The 22,391-nt window shown below is 42.8% G+C and overlaps 1 protein-coding gene across 2 annotated transcripts in view; it reads right to left on the bottom strand.

Moving 5' to 3' along the window:
• LOC125751902 (tubby protein homolog) overlaps positions 1–20,959 on the bottom strand; it is a 48,379-nt gene extending 27,420 nt beyond the window's left edge. The window contains exon 1 of one of the 2 annotated variants that reach the window (XM_049031313.1): positions 20,836–20,959. In XM_049031313.1, coding sequence (XP_048887270.1) covers positions 20,836–20,891 — 56 coding nt within the window. In that variant the 5' untranslated portion in view covers positions 20,892–20,959. The remainder of the gene's footprint in view (positions 1–20,835) is intronic. The other variant, XM_049031314.1, reaches the window with a different exon arrangement.
• Positions 20,960–22,391: the final 1,432 nt, after the last annotated feature.

Genomic DNA, 22,391 nt, shown 5'->3' on the forward strand with positions numbered 1-22,391 from the left:
GAGATTATGTCTCAGTGAAACCTCCAGCGTATTCTTCTAATTACAGGTAACACCACAGAACAAAATTTGAATAAACAGATCCCCTTCACCATCAGCTGTGAAATCATTTACATTACATATATATTTATTATATTTCTCACATTAATTAAAATAATGAAGGCTATAAATAAACATAATAGAATACAGTTTGAAACACCCCTGTATATCCAAAGGTGGCATTATGAAAAGACAGTCTATGTACGTTTGCTGATATACGTCGCTGTGTTGTTGCTGTATGGTTGTGTTTCCTGCACACCCTCTCATCTTGATTGTCCCAGCACATCCCTTTGATCTGATGCCTGCCTGGTTGCACTCAAACATCCCTGTATATCTGCTGCATCATGCATCTCCCTGATCTTTTTCCCCAACCGCCAGGGAACACATGGGCAGAGTGATTTGCAGATGAGAGAGTCACTGTATATATATATCATTCATTATTATTCAATGGACACTCTCATTCAAAGTGCTGCACAACTGAGAAAGCAGGGTCAGCCAGTGAGGGGAGTAAGTGGGGGTAAGGGTCATGATCAGGAGCGCAACAGCCATGTCAACTCTGCCCATCATGGCATTTCGAAACGGTGATCTTCTGATTACATAATAACCCCCAAAGCCGCTTATTTATCCATTCATCCATCCATCCATCTGTCCCTCCATCCATCCATCCATCCCTCTATTCATTCATCCATCCCCCTTCTAACCACTTTCTGATCAGAGTTTGAGGGGAACCTGGAGCATAGTGCATAATGCAGATGAATACCCTCCATAATTCATCGCAGGACACACACAATTACATGCTGTGCACAATTTGCAGAGGTCATGTCATGCAACTGCAAGCATTTGATCTCCAGTGTTACAAGTTACAGTGGAGAACCAAGTGAAGTAAAAGGCACCACTTTTCCATATACGAAAGTCACTCAGTATACTCACACAGCGTATGCAAGGCTCGGGCACTCATTTACTTTAAAAATTAAACAATCCATTTCAGTGATGTAATTTTGTGAAAGTTGAGTGCCCGTCATGTCATTTTACATTTGTAACATTTTGTGAGTGACAGAGCGTCCTCTTTTTTACCAAATATGGTAACCATACCTATAATCATACAGGTGTCACTAATGTTAAAGTGAAGCAGCTGGGTGAGTCTTTCAATTAAGGAAACAAACCAATCAAAGCACAAGAAAAACTGAAACATTTAGCCAATCACAGGAGCCTTTCAGTTTTGAAGTAGTTTGTAAAACCTGAAGCAGCTGGAAGTGTTCTCTCTGTTATGCAATATCTGGTCAACCTAAACAGCGCTACACACAGAGCCACCACACCGCTGTCGTTATAAATCTGTCATACATAAATGAAATCAAAGTCAAACATACCATGAGAAACACCTTAAATGGACTGAACACAGATTGCAGAGTTATCTGCTCCCTTTCTGATGCAAAAAATACAAAAACTAGAGGAGTAACGAGAAACCAGGGCACCTTTGAAGCAATTCCAGCAAAACCCCCTTGATTATTTACCATTTGTTTATCACTCGCATATGTGTTTATTCATCTGAATCTGTGAAAACAGGAAGACAGTCTTTCCAAAATACAGCAAACATATATATGTTTACTCATGTAAACCTCAAGGAGTTAACTTCAGTTGTAATGTTTTCATCCAAACAACAGGAGCATTTTGTGTGCGAAAACAATTTAATAAGTTGTTCCTACATGTCTTTTTATCTCTCCGGCAGCTCCCTGATAAGATGCTAGAACAATGGTTATTTTTCAAGGTCTTTGAGTCTTCATGTAACATCAGTCTCCAGGGACCCTTGAAAATAAGGCCTACCTCTCTGTTATGGAGAGGGGAACCAGCTCACATTGAAGGAGATGCAAAAAGTGCTTGTGATACCATGCCAACAGGCAGCACTCCCCTCTGCTTGACAGACACCTGACAGGCACCTGTAAACATGCATTTCTTGCGACTGTATTTTACTGGTGACTTGTCAGCACACTGAATCATTCTGTGTTTGCATTCGCACTCTGTGTAAGACAGTGACTCATTCAATTAGCAGCAGACTCTTTTAGAGAATGTGGTGTAAATTATTCTTCAGTTTGATATGGGAACACAGGAAACGAGCTTCCAGCTGAATGCAATGCCAAGAACAAGACTGGTCAGGACATCTCCCCCCCCCCCCCCCCCGAGCCTCCTTCCTCCCTCTGGAAGAGATAGTTAGCATGTGAAGTCATTGCTCATTTGAACTTACATCTTCATCAACAGCTGGAAACTTGAGATTCTCACCCTTTCTCTCCTTTTGCAATGACTGCAAAGTCCCACCACGAAGTATTCGAAAATGGGTTTACCAATTAAATCCATGTCGAATCACAATTACATTCATCTTCTACCCACTAATCCTGGTCCAGGTTACCTATTCCAGGCAGCATGGGACACACAGCTGGGTTACTCCCTAGACAGGATGCCAGTCCATTGTAGGGCACCTACATAATCATACACTATGGGAAACTTAGATACTCAAATTAGCCTAACTGCATACACACAGGAAACCCCGTATGATACAGTGAGATCATGCGAACTCCACACACAGAAGGGTGAAGGCAGGATTTGAATCCCCACCCACTGAGCCACCCCAAAATTACCACCGCTTGTGCAAAATTAATTTCTGTTCTCTGCATGTGTGACTGAACGATCAGCCCGCTTCAGATTCAATGAGTCTGTCAGGCACTGAGTGGATGTTCCTCGGTGTTGATTCCATCTGATGTTATCTTGATGTGCCAACTCCAACCAGGCTGACATTTAAAGCTCATCGACAGATTTTTAGAGTACAGCTCAGCAAGAGTAGCTGGAGCTGCTGGCAGTGAGTAGGGCTAAAAGCGGGTATAACCGGTGAAAACTGTTAAACATACTTTTCAGATTGTTGATAATAATGTATCATCATATAACTAAACTGAGTAATGCAGATAGCATTAGAATGGTAAGCAGTGTATGAATGTCAAATTATAGGTCAGCATTTTCTACATGAAGAAATAACAGTGTAATTTACTAGTGTGTTAATTTAATAGTGTAGCTCTAATGAGTTGGGCCAGTCAGATCAGCCACATGCGTTTGATATCATTTACATTAGCATGACTGCAGCAAACACTGTGGATGAATTAGTGGCTCAATATCCCATATAGTCCATCCAAGGCGGACTGTCATCTATTTTGTCAGAGATGCAGTAAGAAAGAATATATGTAACGTAAACCATTTAATCATTCAGTTGACCACACACTAACACTCACAGACCTATATAATGGAGTGCAGACAAGCACAGTCTGTGTAGGCCAAATCATGCGATCCCATGCAAAGCCACCCTCTGGTGAAGTACGGAAGTGCCGCTCACATGTGTTTGAGCCCCAGATATGATTGCTGAGCCGCTTTTCTCAGCACAGACTCTCAGACATTTTATTTATTCCAACTGTGCTGCTTTCAGCCGCTTGTCAAAGACAGGGTCACGGAATCAGGCTCCTGTTTCACGCACATACATGTACTAAAGCATGCGGGCCCGTACCTTATGCAGCTTTTCTGTGTGTGCATTTTTGGTGCACTTTGGACAGAAATACTGATCATGCAGATTATAAAGTTCTAGAAAAAAACTGCATTTGCCATTCAGACTTATTTATATTCGAAACATTTTCCTGTAAGCCAAAATTTGGATTGTAAAATAGCAATATGACATACGAGTACATCTTAGGATAGTGTATCTATAGAAATCTTGAGTTTGAGGAGTACCTTAAGCAACCACAAATTGCTTTACCATTAGCTTTATGAATACTGGAGCAGACTGATGCTTCATATTGTGGTTTGTGCGTTTTCCGATTTGGCCACTTGAGGGCGTACACACTTTAATAATTCAGCCAGGCCACACAATAGAAAAATGGGTGGAAAAATAGGAGCGGGTTGATTATCCAGTGCAGAACCTGTGGTAGTCAGTCTGCTGAGATTTATGGCATTATTGTAAACAGATAATGACTAATGGCTACACAACAGATGAAAAGGAAAATACCAGGGCAGTTTATTAATATGGCTTAAATAATTTCGAGTCCCTCTAGCTTAGATAATTTCGCCTGTTTTAAAATACAGGTAATTATACTGTTGTTAAACCTGAAATGCAATAATTCATAACCCTTATCACAGAAGTATCATTAGTGAGAAGATGGCTAGTAATTTGTGTCTTTCTGTTCTCTAATAAGGTGCTTCTAACCCCCCACAGGCGTGTTTCCCACTCCCTGCTCCCCACAGTCCCCACACTGATCGATGCCCACAGCAAATTAAAGGCCTACAAGGTGCAGCAGACTCCAGGCACCAGTGTCAGCCAGCCTGTTAGAAGCTGTACTTGTTTTCTCATTAAATCACACATTAAAAGGAACAACCAAACTCAACAGGTCATCTCTGTAGCTAAAGATCTTCACCACCTTTGATACCTTCTTCAAAGATCTTCATCCCCGCAAAAATATTCTGTATTATTACTTTTTTCCATCAGTCTGTCATAAGGTTATCTCCTCGAGTTTTCAAAGCCAGCCTGAATTCAAGTCTGCATTTTAAACACAGAATAGCCTGACGAGTATAACACACATTTCCCAGAAGATTGTTCAGTCCATTCTGTCAGTGCTAAATAGCCCTCAGAGGAGAAAGGAAAGAAACGATATTAAAGCAGTGACATAACACAAGATCAGAGGATGCAAACAAAACCGATATTATATATTTGTTTTCAGCCCTGGAATGAAACTGTTTCATAGATAATGTAAAAACATAGGTAACGCTTTCTACGAAGCCTACATCAGTCAAAAATACACAAAGAGGTTTGCCACATTTTCCAGATGGGAATCGACAAGAAAATTTACAAATAATGCAAAAAAATATAAAATGCATATGAACATAATTCATAGAACGTACAAATAAATGTTCTTCATGAAGGAGTGGCCATTGCTGATTCAGCTACTGAAGCCTGGGCACTGAGCAAACTTACTTCTGAACCTTTGAAGGGCTGGGACAAAACCTGACTAAAATGTATGTAATAACTTGTAGAAGGCAAACTGGAGAAACTACATTGTGAATTTAACCTTCAAACTTTTATCAAGAGAATTTTCAAAGAATGTCTGCTTCGATCATCTTCTGTCCACCATACATACATAATCCATAAAATCATACATAAAAAAATCTTAGAATTATTCATAATGTTCACCAGGGCTAAGTAGCTGCCTCAGGAATTAATATTAATATTTACACTCCATGTCTAACAGGCATCACAGTCTAACATATAGGGACCTTTTCCCCATATGTATATACAGTATGAAAATATTACATTATATCAAAGTGCTGAGCATCGACACTGAGTGAGCAGTGTAATCTGCTTACCCCTAATACATTTAACATGTCCTTACAGCTTTCACATGGTTATATAATTTATAGATTAATTGCACATTTTATAGTTCACAAAAAGATGAACATAAAGTGCCTGTATACCCCACAAAATACTTGAATATGGATCAAGAGCTACAGTTACTCATACAAGATATACCGATATACTAGTGATAGCAGTGATACAGCCCCCAAAGCCTTCCCCTTAATAGGGAAACTATTCAGCATAACAGACCTACTGTCAGCTCTCATTTCCACCAACACTCTTCACCATGGCAACAGGCTCAACAGGCAGACCACAACAAGTCCTCTGGTTGGATGAGATTCCGGGTAGCGATGAGGCATGTTGCCATCTCTGCTGACCAGGAGAATCTCTTACTAGGGGCACAGTGAAGGGGGGGAAATTAGGATGAGTCCAAGGGCCCCTGAGTGACAGGGGCCCTAAAGCTTAACATAATTCGATTGATCTGAGTTGGGGGCCCAATATGATATGCCCAAAATCTCAAGGGGCACCCTTGCCACTTGCCACAAGAACTCCACAACACTACAGTGGTGACACCAAGGTGTACTTGGAGCAGGTGGAGGGTGCTGCGACCTTACAACGATAACAGGAACCTTCCCCAAGTCTGTGCTGTGTTCTCACTCTAATTATTCTTCACTGGGCATACAAAGACTGCAACAGAAGTCCAGGGGATTCATTATGGCATAAGAGCTGTTCTTACATTGATTGAAATGATTTAGAGGCGTTTTCGGTGAGATTGAAATGAGTGAAAATGTCCACAAATGTCAGACATAAACAGGGTTGGTAATAAACATTACCAGACCAACCACAGAGGAGCGAGAAGGTGATGTAATGCTGTAAGGTTAGTGTGGTGCTTATTTCATTCTCTCCATGCCTTACCATGCCTTTTCCCATTATATAACATAAAGTTATGCAATAATAAAGTTATTATTAATAAACTTGATTTTTTTCAAAAAAACTAAACAATTTATTCAGTCTCATTTTCTCCATTTTTGAGTGAGCAGTTGTCCCTCTGGGTCTCCCTGCAACACATGAAGACTGACACACCCGAATGGCTGCTTGCTCCTGGTCTGCAGGGGTGGTAACTCCCCTCCGATGACTGATCCGGCAGAACGCTTCACCCTCTGCAGTGCTTTGCGGCCGGGAGTTGTGCAGCTTTCTATACCAGGTGGATGTATCACAGGTCACCAGAGGGGAGTTTCCACCCCTGCAGATCGCCTACCCCAGGCAGTGCCGGAGGAAAGCTGCAAAAATCGTCGAGGACCCCAGCCACCCCAGGCACCCAGCCACCCCAGTCACCCCATGTGACAATAAAAGTGATTTAATTATGTAATTAAGTAAGTAATTTATCTACAAGTAAAAACTGCCTATATCTCTTGACATTCGTGACCAATCCAAGTGAAATTTGGGACATATGTACCATGACAAAGCCTGAGGTCTGCCATGTACAGTACTATTGCAGCCATATATCGTAAAACCCTGGGCACCATCAGCCAATGAAAATCAGCCATTTGACAGGCTTAACAATCACCAGTCTGAACCAAAATTGGATGATCCATTTCTCTACCGAGCCACAGCCCTCCCTGGGAAGGGAACCCTAGTCTGCCAGATGGGGGTGCTACAGTGACACCTTTTGCATTTCTGCTTGCTTCTCCTGAACTGTCAAGCTTACAGTTGAAATTTCTCGCCGTCCCAATTCAGTACCTTCTGCCAAATCAAAAAACATACAAAACTTGCTTGTATCTCTTTGCATTTTGGTCTATTTTGTATGAGCCTGAAAACAGGATTTTCCAAATTCGTCGTAGGATTTTTGCCCAGCCTACATAAATCTGGTATCAATCATATCAGCAGACAGTCATTATAAATAATTATTAGCAATATCTTAAACTTCTTGTAAGGTACGGCCAGCAGCTACACCCAAACGATACCTGCACCACACTCAATTTTATCATCCAATTCTATGGCCTTCCAGCTAGTTTTAATGAGTCTGGCCATTCTCCTCTGTCCTCCCTCAATACAAAGGTGGTCAGGTTATGGCATCATTCTCTGCAGACACTGTAGTGTGAAAAGTCCTGGAAAAAGATTTTGGAGATGCTAGAGACGGCAGGTCTGGCAGGAACAATCAGACCACATTCAAAACAACTTTGATCATGCATCTTAGCCTTTCTAATGCTAAGCCAGACAGTAACGGCCTCCTGATGCTGTCCTGTCATTCTCTACGTATTCAGTTGCAGCCACATGATTCACTGTTGGTAGGAAGAAGCTGTTTCCATTAACAAGCATGCACAGCTATTAATTGCACATATTTGCATGCTGAGTCAAAGAGCCCTATATAAAACACATGCAGCCAGTGGCAGGCTAGTTTTCCGATCTCTCATTAATTAACAAGTTACTGTATGCTGGTCTTCATGACTTCAGCAGGAAACACAATGTGGGGCTTCAGCAGCAGGACACATGCAAACCATCTAATGTCACACTGTAGCAAGGTCAGGGCTAAGGTTAGGCTTAGGGTTGGGGATAGGATTGGGGATAGGGTTAGGTTTGCCCTGAGCCAGGCCCTGAGGGACGCTGTCCATCAAGGCCTTGTCCATACTTCTGTCCACAGAGAACACACAGCACGCAGGCTCCATGCTAAATGACAGTAACTGAGCCAGCACCCAAGTTTCAGGGATAAAGCAGACTATGGTCCATTTAGATCCTGTGACTGCTATGGTGAATGAGGGAGAACCTCTCGCAATGGTAGCTTTGGTCTCAGGGGGCAACACCATACTGGATTTTCATGGACATTTTGATCAAAACACACTTTTTTACCACAAATTTGATATTTTTTAAAAAAAGCATATAGTTTTTGTGTCTCAATCGAAACATTTTTCCACGGACACATTGTCCCTGTATGGACAGGCGAACGATCTCTGCTCAGCCTGTAACCATTAACCTGTAAACCCTTTCAAAGGCACTGACTCTAACAGTGTAGGCGCACGAAGCACTAAATGCATTAGAGCTACGTTTCAGTACAGATGAAACATAGCTGACACAGAGCTTTGCTGAGTCTAACAAAACACACGAAATAAAGACACATTTGCTGTTATTCTCCTTTCCCACTTAATGACTAGACCCATCAGTCAGAGTACTGTTACCCAGCTAGGTACAGGAGCAGCGCAAAGCTGCTCCAGGACAGCACTCAGCTTTCCCCTGACTTAGCATTAGATATCCTGCTGTAAATCTATAGCATTATCCCCGCCTTTGAGTCAGACCTCTTGCCGATTCCGTTCCTTCGTGATAGATCTCAGCTGAATCATATCTGCCCCGCCCTCTGGCCTGTTTCTGCAGAATAAAACACATTCATCACCATCAATCTTCATCAGCATGGACTTTGGTTCAGTGACTTATGACACTGTGTCCATCACCAGAAGGCCACAGTTCGAATCGCCCTGGTTGGCAAAATCATGCAGCCGTTGGGTCTTTAAGCACAGATTTTAACCCTAATTGATGTAGGGGTGCAGGAAACCAGTCGACCCTGTGCTGTTAGCTTAATGTTTGCATTTCCCTCTTGTTGAGCGTGTGTTTGCCCATGACTTGTATGCATCCCGTCCGATCCTCACGTGTTCTGGTATAACTCTCCCACCACGTGTCTGACCGCGTGTCGACGTCTGACCACCTTGTGTTTCCACTGTGTGTATTTCACTCCTGTTCAGGACAATAATAAAGAGCGTGTTCTGTTCTGGCAAGCAAGTCTCCTTGTCCTTTGCTGCTCTCGCGATGCCCCAGTCTGCCCGGTGCTACAGTATTAACATCAGTGGCTCCATTTTCAGTATAAAAACCCAGTAAAACAGGAAAAAAAAGCAACACTGCACATGTGACTAAGGTCCTGGAAGATGCTTTGTGGGGACCGATATGAGACAAACAGAACTGATTCCAGAACTGATTTGATCACAGTGACTAAAACATGACGAATTTACAGTTTTGACCAAACAGTTCCTTCTTCAGTATAAAATTACTGGAAGTAAGTGAGAAAGAGTGATGATGAGCAAAAGGTTAAGAATTAATTTCCTAAGACTGTGTGCTCATAAATTACATTAGTTGAGGTGAAGCTCTTTAGGGTAAGAATTACTGTAGCTGTGCAATCCATTGCAACGCAATAACACTGAGTAGTGTGCTTAATGGACTGAATTAATGATTTAATGAAATTAAACTATAATTTCTCAATTGATTTCTTCGCTGGTTTAATTTACCTACATTTAGACAAATAAACCAATGATAATGGGAACATAAAATAACATTATAATCCAACAGATATTTCATAAAAGACAATTACCTTATAAATATAAACATTCCTGGCAATGCAGTGTCATGGCCATGCTCCCCAGGGTGCCGTTTCATCTCTGAGAAAATTTTATCAAATCAAAAGCATGTTTTGATGACCGGAGCAAATCTGCCCTGCAGTAGAGGGCTGGCTTCTCGGGACTCTCAGATGTGGAGTAAGCATTTTCTGGATGTTAGACAATGCCTGACAGCAATTCTCTTTATTGCCTTTTCATGCAGACTCACTGTGCTCCAGGGAGAAATCAGTCCTTGCCGTTGTAGCCTTCTTACTTAATCATGCCAATAGAGTAGAAAAAGGCTGTCATGTGTTTGCTGCGCTGAAACCCATTTCTGATTTTTTTAGTATGGCTTCAAGAGCATAAGACTTCAAAAATAAAGGAAAGCAAAGAGCATACAGTTCTAAACACAGATTGAATGAGCTTAGTTACGCACAGTCTGCAGGTCTATGCTTGATGAGCTTTTACATCGGACCTGAGCAAAAGCCAGTCCACAGGCCATATCCATCCCCAGGCACCGTTTTTACTGGCTCACACAATCATTTAAATGAAAAAAAGGGTCATGTTTTATAAAGTCCCGTGAATAACTTCGAATATAGCAGCTACTTCCATACACTCGTATAAAAATTAGCCCATCTACTGTAGCTTTCATGGGCCATGGGAACGATTGTTAAGAAATGGCCCCTACTGACATGGTGAGGTTCAGGTTTGGCCCTCCGCAGAACATAACCGGCCCTGATCGGCACAATCTAAAGCCTGTATCGCTCGGCCATCTTCCAGGGTTCTGGCATTTTCTCTCCCTGTCTAAACTGATAGAGGTAAGTAGGCCTGCCCCCTTCCAGTATATCTACAGTAGGCTTTTGCAATTAAATAATCTTCAAAACATACTGTAACATAGTTAGAAAATAATAACTTGCCTAAAAAACAAATATTTAACAGTTTATAACAATCATCAATGCAACAAATGTAATGTACATCTTATTTCTTTAGCAGATACTTCTACGCAAATCGTGTACATTTTTGAAAAAGTGAAGTTAGACATTCCCTGGAGCTAGTGGGTGTTCAGGATCTTGCTCTGGGCCCAGTGGCGAAACCCCCTTTGCATGTGGGATTCCGATCAGAGATCTTTCCTACTGAGCTGCACACGGAAAAAGTGTTTGCACAGTTGCCCAAAATTACACAGAGTGATATTTGACAACCAAAAAACTTAAACATGACTAGAGCACATAAATTAGCACCGCTGAGGGTAGTAGAGAGACGGAAGGCCTTATCTGTCACTTCATGTTCCTTTTTTAAAGAGAGATGCATGCTGCAGGGGCAGAGAGGTTTGACATTAACCTCTCACTAACTCATCACATCACCTCAGCCTCCCCTCTCTGCCCAGGGCTCTGGGACTGCAGAGCATGCAACCCTCAACACCCCAGTGCTTATGCCACAGACCCCAGACACACTGCTGCACCTACTACAGACAAACAGGTTGCATATATTAAGGAAATCAATATCGCATTACCCAGCTATCTGAGCATACATCCCATTGCTGCATATGGCAACTAGTCAGCAACAAAAATGTTCAATTTAAGCTTCAAACATTGATATTTTAGTCAGAGGCAGCATATTCTGGATGTCAGACAAGGTTCATTTTCCCTGATTTTGAATGATTCTGCATTAAAGTTTCAAGGAAAAACAAGGAAACTCACTTCAGTGAAATACTATGCATTCGTATAGCTGGACGGCTGAGAGACTCAATGGGTCATACATGTATGTTATACATACTGCCCTCAATCAAATATGTCTCTGAACCTTCCATCTTACAAGTACTATATGCATATAATGTACATGACAAATATTATCCTAGGCCTGTGCCTTTTTCTGCCCAAGATGGTACCTAGGATAAGCTCTAGGGCCCTTATAATGGGAATAATCAGCTAGAAGGCAGATGGATAGATGGATATTACTGTCTGTTAATTAACTACAAAAAGACGAACTGAGCAGGTGAGAACCTGGCTGCTCACTATGACAGTGCTGCTGATCAAACTTGGTTTCTATGTCAGCTCTGTAGCTTCCCATAACATTCCACGTGAGACATTTCTGCCTGCAACCCAAAATCACACCAAACTCTGCACAACAAACTCAATGTAAGCAGAGTGACCTGTTGGCCGTTTAGCTCCTACTCTGGTTCAATATCACCAAGAGAAGCCCATAGTCATGCCTGTTCAGCACTTGCTCAAAAGGGTCCACTTAACTTGGGAGCCTGTGGGGTTGAGGGGTGCAGAGCATCTGTTCAAACATTCAGCTGCTCCACCAATAAGTCTACATAGTGAAAGGCCTTCCATGTCTGTGGACTAGCTGTGGACCACGGAATATAGCTTTATGCCATCTTGAGAATTTCATCCATCCACTGTCTAAACTCTTATCTTGGTCAGAATCACAGTAGGCCCATCACAGGTAGCGTACAGTCCTCAGGGACCCCCAGATAACCCAAGTTTTTACGCCCTCCCTACTCCTTGCCAGACAGTGCACATTTTTGCTCCCACCTAGCTTGCTCATGGGCGTTTTAGACGTTCAACTTCGCAACTCCGCACGACTCCGTAATTCACAGCTCTGCTGAGGAACCAATCCTGCTTGTGTGTTTATGTTACATAATTTGGAAACCGGAAATTGTATCCGATTTCAGAGGTCTGCTGAAATACCAATCAAATTCTGCATTTATGTCCCATGAATTTATCTAGTATGGTTTGAAGTTGAAAATAAGAGTGTTTTGACAAATAATGAGCACTACTGAAAAATCTGAGGAAAAATTAAGCAGTTTCAAAGTGTCATTTCAAAACCATGTAAATGTTATGGAATTATACCACTAAAATGTTCACTTAATGCAAATGCAATCTAATATTACTAGTTAGGTTTAGAGTTAGCATTTGAAAAAGAAGTCTTGTTTTCAGGTTTGTATTTCTCATTGTTTCTCTGGTATGGTTCTGTATTCTTGATTGTAACATAAAAAAAACTGTCTACGTACATTATATTTCTATCATAACAAACATATGCTTAATGATTAAATACTTCTGTCAGCTTTTATTTTGACAGCAAATTTTCCATTTGACAACAAATTCTCTCTCAGAGAACAATGCAGTATTCTGAAATTTTATTGGTTCTTCCAGCGGAGCTGCAAATCGTGAAGCTGTGGAGTTCTGTAGCTGGACTCCTGTTGTAACTACCCAATCCGTACCACCAGCAACCCACTTTCTACCTTGCACGTCTGTGTATGCGCAGCATTTCACTTTACGGCATATTTGATGACAGTGCCCGATTTGTACCACTTTGTTTAATGACATTTTCACAACCCAACCTGGGGTGTGTTTCCCAGAAGCTTCCGTTAGAATCTTACAGTACATACAGCGCCCTCTGCAATCATTGCCCCCCCCCTAAAGATTTGTAAAAAGGGTTAGAAAAAAATCCACCTTTTGGTGAAGCAGCTTCATGTCACACTGAAAAATTAAGAAAAATCCAGTCTTTTAACATAAATTTATTCCAAGAAAAACAAATCCTTCATCAAGAAATAAATTAATAGAAATAATTAAAAAAAATCTTTAACAAAAACACATGTGCCACGATTATTGGCACCCCTGCTTATAATACTTTGTACAACCTCCCTTTGCCAGTATAACAGCAGAGTCTTCTCCTATAACATTTTATAAGGCTGGAGAATACAAAGCAGGGCACCTGAGTCCATTCCTCTTTACAGAATCTCTCCAGATCACCCAGGATCCTAGGTCCTCTCTTGTGCACTCTCCTCTTCAGCTCAGTACACAGGTTTTCAATGGGGTTCATGTCAGGTAACTGAGATGGTCATGGCAGAAGCTTGATTTGGACGTGTGCTTAGGGTCACTGTCCGGCTGGAAGATCCAGTGACGGCCCAATTTTTGCTTCCTGGCAGAGGCAGCAAAATTTTTTATTAAAATTTCCTGGTATTTCATGGAGTCCATAATGTCATGTGCCCTAACGAGGTTTCCAGGACCTTCGGAGGAGAAACAGGCCCACAACATCACAGCACTTCCACCATATTTTGCATTTGGGGTAAAGTTCATTTCATTCTGCCATCCATCTTTTTACGCCAAACCCACCTTAAGTTTATTGCCAAAAAGCTCCATTTTGTTTAAGCAGACTATTTAATTTGGTTCCAGGCAAAGTTGGAGGAGTGTTTCACAAAATCCAGGTGTTTATGTTTGTCGTTAACTGACAAAAAAAGCTTTTTATGGCAAACCTTCCAAATAATCTGTTAGCATAAAAAGAGTGTCTGTTTTCAGAGACGTGATAACCCCAAGGTTTTACTTGATTTTATAGTTCACCAACAGTCATCCTTGGGGATTTTTTTGCCTCTCTTATGATCCTCCTCACTGTATGTGGGGGCGAAATAAACCTGGGTCCTCTTCCAGCAGGTTTGTAACACTTCCAGTTGTCCACTTTTTAATTATAGCCCTAACAGTAGAAATGGGCATTTTAGGTGAGTAGCTATTCTTAATACCCATTCCCTTATGAAGGTCAACACACTTCTCCCACATTTGGTTTGTATGTTCTCTTATCTTTCCCATGTTGATGGATGACTAAGGGATTTTGGGCTCTCTGTCACCTCATGTTCATATCCCTGTTAACCAGGAAGTCATGGATTACAGCTTGAAGATTTCTATTCACTCCACTCAACTCAAGCAAGTAAAATTTACAGGGGAAACATGCTCAGTTACATTGGGTTTACTATAATTTCCTGGGGTACCAATAATCATGGCATATGTGTTTTTTTAAAGATAATTATTTCTTGATGAAGGATTTATTTTTCTTGGAAATTTTCTTGGATAAACTTATGTTAATAAAAGGTCGGATTTTTCTCAATTTTTCAGTTTGACATGAAGTTGCTTCACCAAAAGGTGGATTTCTTTCTATCCCTTTTTACAAATCTTTTTAAGGGGTGCCAATAATTGTAGAGAGTGCTCTAGCTGGAAATGTTCAGTTGCATGGTTGCAGCTAAGGTTGTTAGAAACCCCGATGCAATTGATATTTCTATTCATGACATCACGTTCATTTTACGAATTGTGTGTGAGTGATCTCCACTAGCCCAGAATGGGATTTTCAGCCAGATATTTCAGCCACCTGCAGTGGTGCCCATTGAGCTCGGGGTTACGGGCCTTCTTCAAGGGCCCACGGACATGTGACTATTCTGCAAAAGCTGAGCTCAAAGCAGCGACATTCTGATCACAGACACAGCGGTTTAACTCACTGAGCAACATACTTCCCCCGAGCCTCATACCTTATGGGCCTTGCTACTGCAGATACCCTAATCGGGTGGTGACCCTTACCTAATCACTCTAATCAGGTGGTGACCCTGTTTCTCCCTAATGGTTGCCACTACTATGCTGCAGCAGTTAGTAGATTACACCAACAGGACAAAGCACGACAGAAATTTATATCATTTTGTCTTATTTTTTTCTGGTCTCACTGATCCCATGTACAAATATGGCTGCAACAAACGCAAAATACCTCAAACTTAATATTTCAATTCAGTGTGAACCAAGTATACCAAAATACCATGTTACTGGATAGTAGCTATTTCAGTCAATGGAAATATAAACTAATATTTCAGATATGGTATGTTTAGGTAATACATTGTTTTCACAACTGGAAAGAAACAAAAGGAAGTACTTAAAATGACAAGCAAAAATAATGTTTTTTTCTCAGTAGAATCATTAATGTCAGTTCTCAATGAACAATACAATGAACAATGCTGTATATGTAGACAATGTAGAAAATGGCAGCATCAAAGCATTGGGCTGTGCCAGAAAATGTAATGGGGTATAAGCATGTTTATTCTGCGCATGTGCGGATTTCTGAGGTATAAACCAGGCAGGTGATATGGATTGGGCAGTGAGAGCCTGCTGTTTCAGCATCTCTCACTAGCATACGTACAGATTTGTATGATACAGTATGAACCAGAAGGCATGCAAACATGGAAAATGATGAAGCAAAGGAGAGAGAGTATAGGGAAAGAAGCATGCAGACAAGAGAAAAAGGCAGCCACCAAAAGAAAAACTAAGCACACGATGCAGCTCAAAGAGATGCCATGAAAGGCTCACTAAACCGTCCTCATTCCGTCCTTCACCTCAATTTCACCCACCTTAGTTCAGAAAAATAGCACAAGTAACATGATGGATGTTGCTCAGCCAACCTACTGCAAGATTAAATGCCTGGAATCTGATTGCATTACACCGATATAATGGCAAAGTGGTATGTAATATGCCATCTGCTAATGCCACAACATTTTAATAAACTGCTTAGATATGAAACATATATGAAATATGAAACCATTGAAATGGAATAAAACTGTATAAATGATTTCAATCTGACTATGTATGACTGTTCCACTTTCTGTTATAGATCAAAGTACATTTGCTAAGAGTGACAAAAGGAATACACTGAATGAAGTTATTGTGTTCAATCACCTGTTTTGATCAAATTTTTGGTGAAACTGTAACAAAACTAAGTAACCAGAGCCAAACCACTCAGTTTTATTTACACTAAGGTTTAATGGCTCAGCTGAAGAGGAATCTTCAGTGTCTTTCACATGCAGCACTCCTGTTATTCTAATACCGTAATTCTGCTGCCTAATTAACCCCCAAAATCTGGGTCGCTTTGATAGTCCATCCTTTTCCTTTCAGTCACTACAGCTACAAAAGCTCTTTCCAAAACCAGAACATAAGATAGGTAGTAACCACAAGCATTTTCTGATAATAATCTGTCACTGACTGATGGAATGGAGCAATTTCCATCCATCCATTTTCCAAACCGCTTAGGAGGGTCCGGAGCCTATCCTGGAAGCAATGGGCATGAGGCAGGGAACAACCCAGGATGGGGGGCCAGTCCATCGCAGGGCACACTCACACACGCACACCTACGGGCAATTTAGCAAGTCCAATTAGCCTCAGCATGTTTTTGGACTGTGGGGGGAAACCGGAGTACCCGGAGGAAACCCCACGACGACATGAGGAGAACATGCAAACTCCGCACACGTGACCCAGGCAGAGACTCGAACCCGGGTCCCAGAGGTGTGAGGCAACAGTGATAACCACTGCACCACCATGCCACCCCAAATGGAGCAATTTGGTATTAGAATTCCCAAATGTCTGCAGAGATAGTAGCAGACCCATAATGATAAGCCAGCCTTCCAGCTGACTAGGGCAACTTAACCTCACTGCAGTCCCAAGAAGGTCTTGTGTCAACATGTGGCTGGCAGTTGATATTTACTTAGAGACACATGCATCTGGCAACTGAGAGAACGAGGAAGTCCAAGATAAACTATGAGCTTTCGTGTACAGCTGGCAGAATTTTGGGAGACTCTTTGGGTTACAGTTTGGCCTAAAAACTGGGACTGACTGAATTCTGTAATTAATCCAGAGTGATCAAAACGAGGCCAGGCACTAATCAACATATATGACCAATTTTAAATATGCAACCGACATTTGACAATTCGTCATACCAAAAAACATCAACATTTTTGCCAAAGCATGTAATTAAAAAAATAGAGTCATGAACACGCAAGCAGAACTATGTATCACTACATTTTCCCACCACATATCTAGTACAAGATCCCGGACATCCTGATCCATACATGCATTCACACATCTCAGAGCAATATAGAGAGAACAGTTCACTTCAACACATACAAAATGCCTAGAGGAAATCCATGTAACACAGAAAAACATGTGCATTCCACCCACAGAGAGCCAGGGTACGATCTGGGCTTCGAACCCTCATGGAATAAGGCAACAGTGCTACCTTAAGGATCATCTAACCACCCCTACTACTGAACAAAAATGGCAATTTTAGCTCTCAATGAGAAACTCTTAATGACCTACAAATAATGTTGCATGCTACATCATAATCTGTGTGTTCACCTGCATTGTGATATATGCTGTCTTTGATAGGCCACACCCCACCATACCTGTACTATATAAACAGTTAGAAGAGACAGAAACACTGGACAGAGCAATAGAGAATACAGGCCAGGGCAAAATGGAAGCAGGATAGGGTAACGGGACAGCGACCAAGGTGTAACCAGAGGATACAGGGCATGTCTGGGGAGCCTCCTGGACCCTGGAGAGCTGGGTGGCGACCCTGTCACCTGGACTGTTATGGGCCAATCATTGGTGAGGATGGGCCCTTCAGAACAGCAGGTCCTAAGGGCCTCAGAAAGTCAGCAGGGCTGGAGGGCACCGAGGGGACTGGAGGGTCAGAGCAGGAGTGCGCCGAGGGAGTAAGAGGGTGCTGCAGGTCCTATTCTCTTGGCCTCAAAAGAAGAGTTGCCCAGGTAGAGAACGTTAAGCGCATGAAATACTGATTGGCTGGCGTGGATAATGTGACCCCGTCTCTCCCTCCAGGAGATGGAAATTCTGCCAGTGCCTCTCCTGGGCCCCAGCCGACACCGCTGACTGCACCAGGACTTGGGACCCATGGAGTGGGATACAGGGCAAGGTCCAGAGGGTTCCACTCTAAGTCCTCTGGTGGGGCATCTTCCAGGTCAACCCAACCCAGCCTGGAGGAGACCTGCAGGGGATGAGGGGACCACTGGTTGGGAGCCAGGAGGCTGTGAGGAGGCCACCAAAGTGATGACAGGAAATGAGGTGGGCAGTGGTGGGATACCAGGAGATGAGGCGGGAGCCAACGGGATGGCAGGAGATGAGGCGGGAGCCAACGGGATGGCAGGAGATGAACAGGGTGTAGCCAGCGAAATGGCAGGAGGGGAGCAAGGCACAGCCGGGGCACCTGGAGGCAAACGGGGTTAAGCCGGGACACCTGACGCTACCACTGGTTCCCTGCTGGATGGCAGGGGAGAGAGATAGAAGCCCACACTGCTCAGAGTGGAAACTTAGTAGGAGGTGTGCTCTCAACTAGGATGGATGTATGTGCAATGGCATCAGTTGGAGTAGGCTCAGGTGGCACGGCTGCTGCAAGACCGGGCGCAGGTGATGTTACCCCTCTTGGGCTGGGAGCCAGGTACTCGGGCGGAGTAGCCTTTTCTGGGCCCAGTGCCTGGAGCACAGGCGGAGTGGTCCTCCCTGGGCTGGGGGGCCTGAAGCGTGGCCTCTGGGGGCGTAGCAGAGCCGATGACAGCTTCTGGAGGAGCAGCAGAGGTGAGGACGGGCAAAATAGGCCATGTGTGGGCTGAACTCAGGAGGCTCTCGACGAGCAGATGCCACTTCTAGGCTGGGCTGTGGAGGCATGGTGGCAGCTTCCCCTGGGCAGAGCTCTGGAGACACTGGGTCAGGCTAGGAGGCAGCCATAGGCACAGCTTGCTTCTTCTGCTTCTTCCTCCAGAGACAGCAGGCGGAGCTGCGGCGAGCTATGCTTCACGCCACGGGGAAGTGGTGAGCAGAGTGACCTCACATCGCGAGGAAGCGGCAAGCTGGTCCATGTTGAAGATGCTGGGCTCCGGAGGGATCAGCTCAGGCACGTCGTCCTAAGCACGATGGCAAGTCCAGTACAGTGTCCATACAGGTGGGGCGACCCACACAACGGGAGACACACCGGGGTCCTCATCCTCCTCAGGTTGTTCTCACTCAGTGAGTCGAATAGTGGGTTGCTCACAAACCATCACCAAGTGAGAGGCTCGGACACCGGGAAGAAGATAGGTGCAAGGGAAACCATGCAGACTGAGAGGGTCCTGGGGATACCTGCTAGGCAACTGGAGGAGTCCAGTCATTCTGTCATGACATAAAATGAACTTGAGGGCAGGCATTTGTTGAATAAAAACAGGGTTTTACTGTGGTTGAGACAAGAACAGGGAAATAAACAGGAACGTCATAGGTCAAAACAGGGAAGAGCAGTATGGGGAAGGGCACAGGCAACAAGGGGACTGACTTCAATGACTGGACAGGGGTTGACCAAACAAAAATATACAAAGACTAACAAGAGGCAACAAGCAACAGACGTGGCTCATCAGGGAGGAGACAAAAGGGTCAGGCGGACATGCCGAGCAGCCACGTTACACATGTATATTTCACGATCTATTCACAATCTACAGAACAGAACCCAGCTAACGAAAAAGACATAAATTTTATCGAAGCATCCGCAGAAGCTTAGTCTATTGTTACATAGATCTTACCATAATACACAATGGGAAAAATGTGACCTCATTGTCATGTCAATGGACGCAATCACTGAATACCAATCTCAAGTCAGATGGGAAATTCAGGAAGTAAACGAACAAGTAATTGGCTAAGGGTTTCTTAAAGTGTGTGTGTGTGTGTGTGTGGGGGGGGGGGGGGGCAGCTTTTGGCTGCTGAGTTATTTCTTATATTTCCTATTAAAGGCTGTGATATTCATTCACACACTGTGTATACAGAAGAGGTATGCGTATAATGTTTACAGATCTCAAATTTTTAATCACTACGGAAAAAAGGGATGGTGAGTGCAGCTAAGTGATATGAGGGCTATACACTTTAGAGAGTACTGACTGTGATTTTTAGAAGAATATATATATATATATATATATATGCACACACTTTATTAATAATTTATTCATGTTGATATTATACATAGCTAGATCTTGTAGCCTACCTGAAAGCCAAACACTACACCCCCTCCACACACAGAGTACACTACATATTATGTCACATAAATGATAAATATACAATTCATTATTTATAAAGTGATGTACGACACTACTATATACATACCATATACACAAACGTTGTAAAATGACTGATTCTAGCGAAGTTTAAAAAGCTCACTTTGACAGTCTAATAAATACGTTGTTCATAATCATTAACTCGAAGCTCACATAATTATACTTCCATTCAAAAAAGCATTTTAGGAGCTGATCGACGTGTTTTGCGTGGTTCTGCGAAATCACATACACCTGCTGTTATGAGGCAGTAACACTGAAGATCCCTTACACAAATTTAGTGGCATTTAAATTTAGGACGCATTCGCAACAGAAAACGACTTCGTTCAGTGACGCCTGTATTTTACGTACAGTCATCACTGACACCAAAATAAATCGAAACCAACAAATAAAAAACCTACTTGTCATAACTCCAGCGGCTGTAGGACATTGTCCTGTTGCTACCAACTCCATCCATGATGGCCTTTGCAGTAATATCTTAATGAAGCCGAATAGATGAAAGGAACACGCACATTCAGCACCGCATTTAAAGCGCTGCGGTGTTGTATTGGCGACTCAGTCACTACGAACTGAATTTCCATCATTCAGTTCATTTCGCAGTGAAGATGCGCTGAAACCAATACCGCCCGGGTTTTACACCGCAAGGGATGTACCATTTTGAAGATGAAGGGAAATTTCTCATGTCAAACAGCAAAACTGCCTTTTTTACTTCTGCTATTGGACGTGAAAGCTAAAAAAGCGAAGTTGTTATGAGTACAGTCCAACGCGCACATTTCAGGACACACTTATCAGGACACACATTGATCAGTAAGCCTAATATGTCTGAAACGTCTTCTTTCAGATGAGTGCTATAATTCACTGCATGCAGGAATAATAAACGGATACCATGCATGCTGGCTGACCCGCTGCTGATCGCTGCAGGTGATTTTATTTCTGACCAATATATCCTAAAAGATATCTTTAAGATGTATTACAGAAATGCCATGTGATCTAAAAAACACTTTGTACACTTGTAAATTGTTTGTGACTTATAAGCAATATTCTTCCACACCGATCCAACAGTAATAAGTTAGTATGACTGTTTCAGTGGCAGAGATGCTGCATTTGCCGTCAGCTAATTCGGCTATGTACGTCTGTGTTATCTGGCTATGAGTCGCTGCCTCTTAATCTTCTTTTAATGGAGTGATGAGCAATGCATGTTTCTTAGATGTCATCATTGCTTCTGAGCATGAGACTCATTCTTAACTGTACATTCTTAACCATGCACTGACACACCTACTCCTAAGCCTAGGTTCTCCACTTCAGTTGTTAGTGATGATATTACCACACAAGAGTTATATGAATTAATGGGAGATTTAGGTCAGATAGGTGATTCTGTGGTCAATCGCCTTTTACCTAGTCAGCCTCCACTGCACTCACATCAGACACCCTCACTAGGTGCCACTCAGGTCGAACTGACTTGTAGGGCTCTTGATCTGTCTAAGCTTAGTCTGGTGGTTGAATCCAACATAAAAGAACCACCGGTGTTCCGAGGTGATGGGAGAGACAGCTGTCCCATTCAAGAGTGGATTGACCTGATGGAAGTATATCTGCGAAAAAGCGAACGTTCCCAGTCTGAGCAGATTGATTGGATCTTGGAGCACCTGATGGGCAGAGCAAAGAACATTGTTAAGGTTGTTCTTAATAGTAACTCTTCCTCTCATGCTCTCGTCAATCCTGCAACAATTTACTGCACCCTGAAATGTTACTTCAGCGAGGCTCCCATATCATGCCTACCACTGGCTGATTTTTATTCCACATTGCCTGTCCCTCAGGAGTCTCCTGTGGATTATTGGGTGAAGTTCAACATGGCGGCTGAGGTAGCCCACCGACACTTGGATCAACGAGGGAGCAGAATGGAGAACATGGATGCCTAAATAACAATGATGTTCATTCGGAACTGCCCTGATGCCGATCT

Source organism: Brienomyrus brachyistius, chromosome 11 (assembly GCF_023856365.1).
Source record: "Brienomyrus brachyistius isolate T26 chromosome 11, BBRACH_0.4, whole genome shotgun sequence".
Lineage (NCBI taxonomy): Eukaryota > Metazoa > Chordata > Actinopteri > Osteoglossiformes > Mormyridae > Brienomyrus > Brienomyrus brachyistius.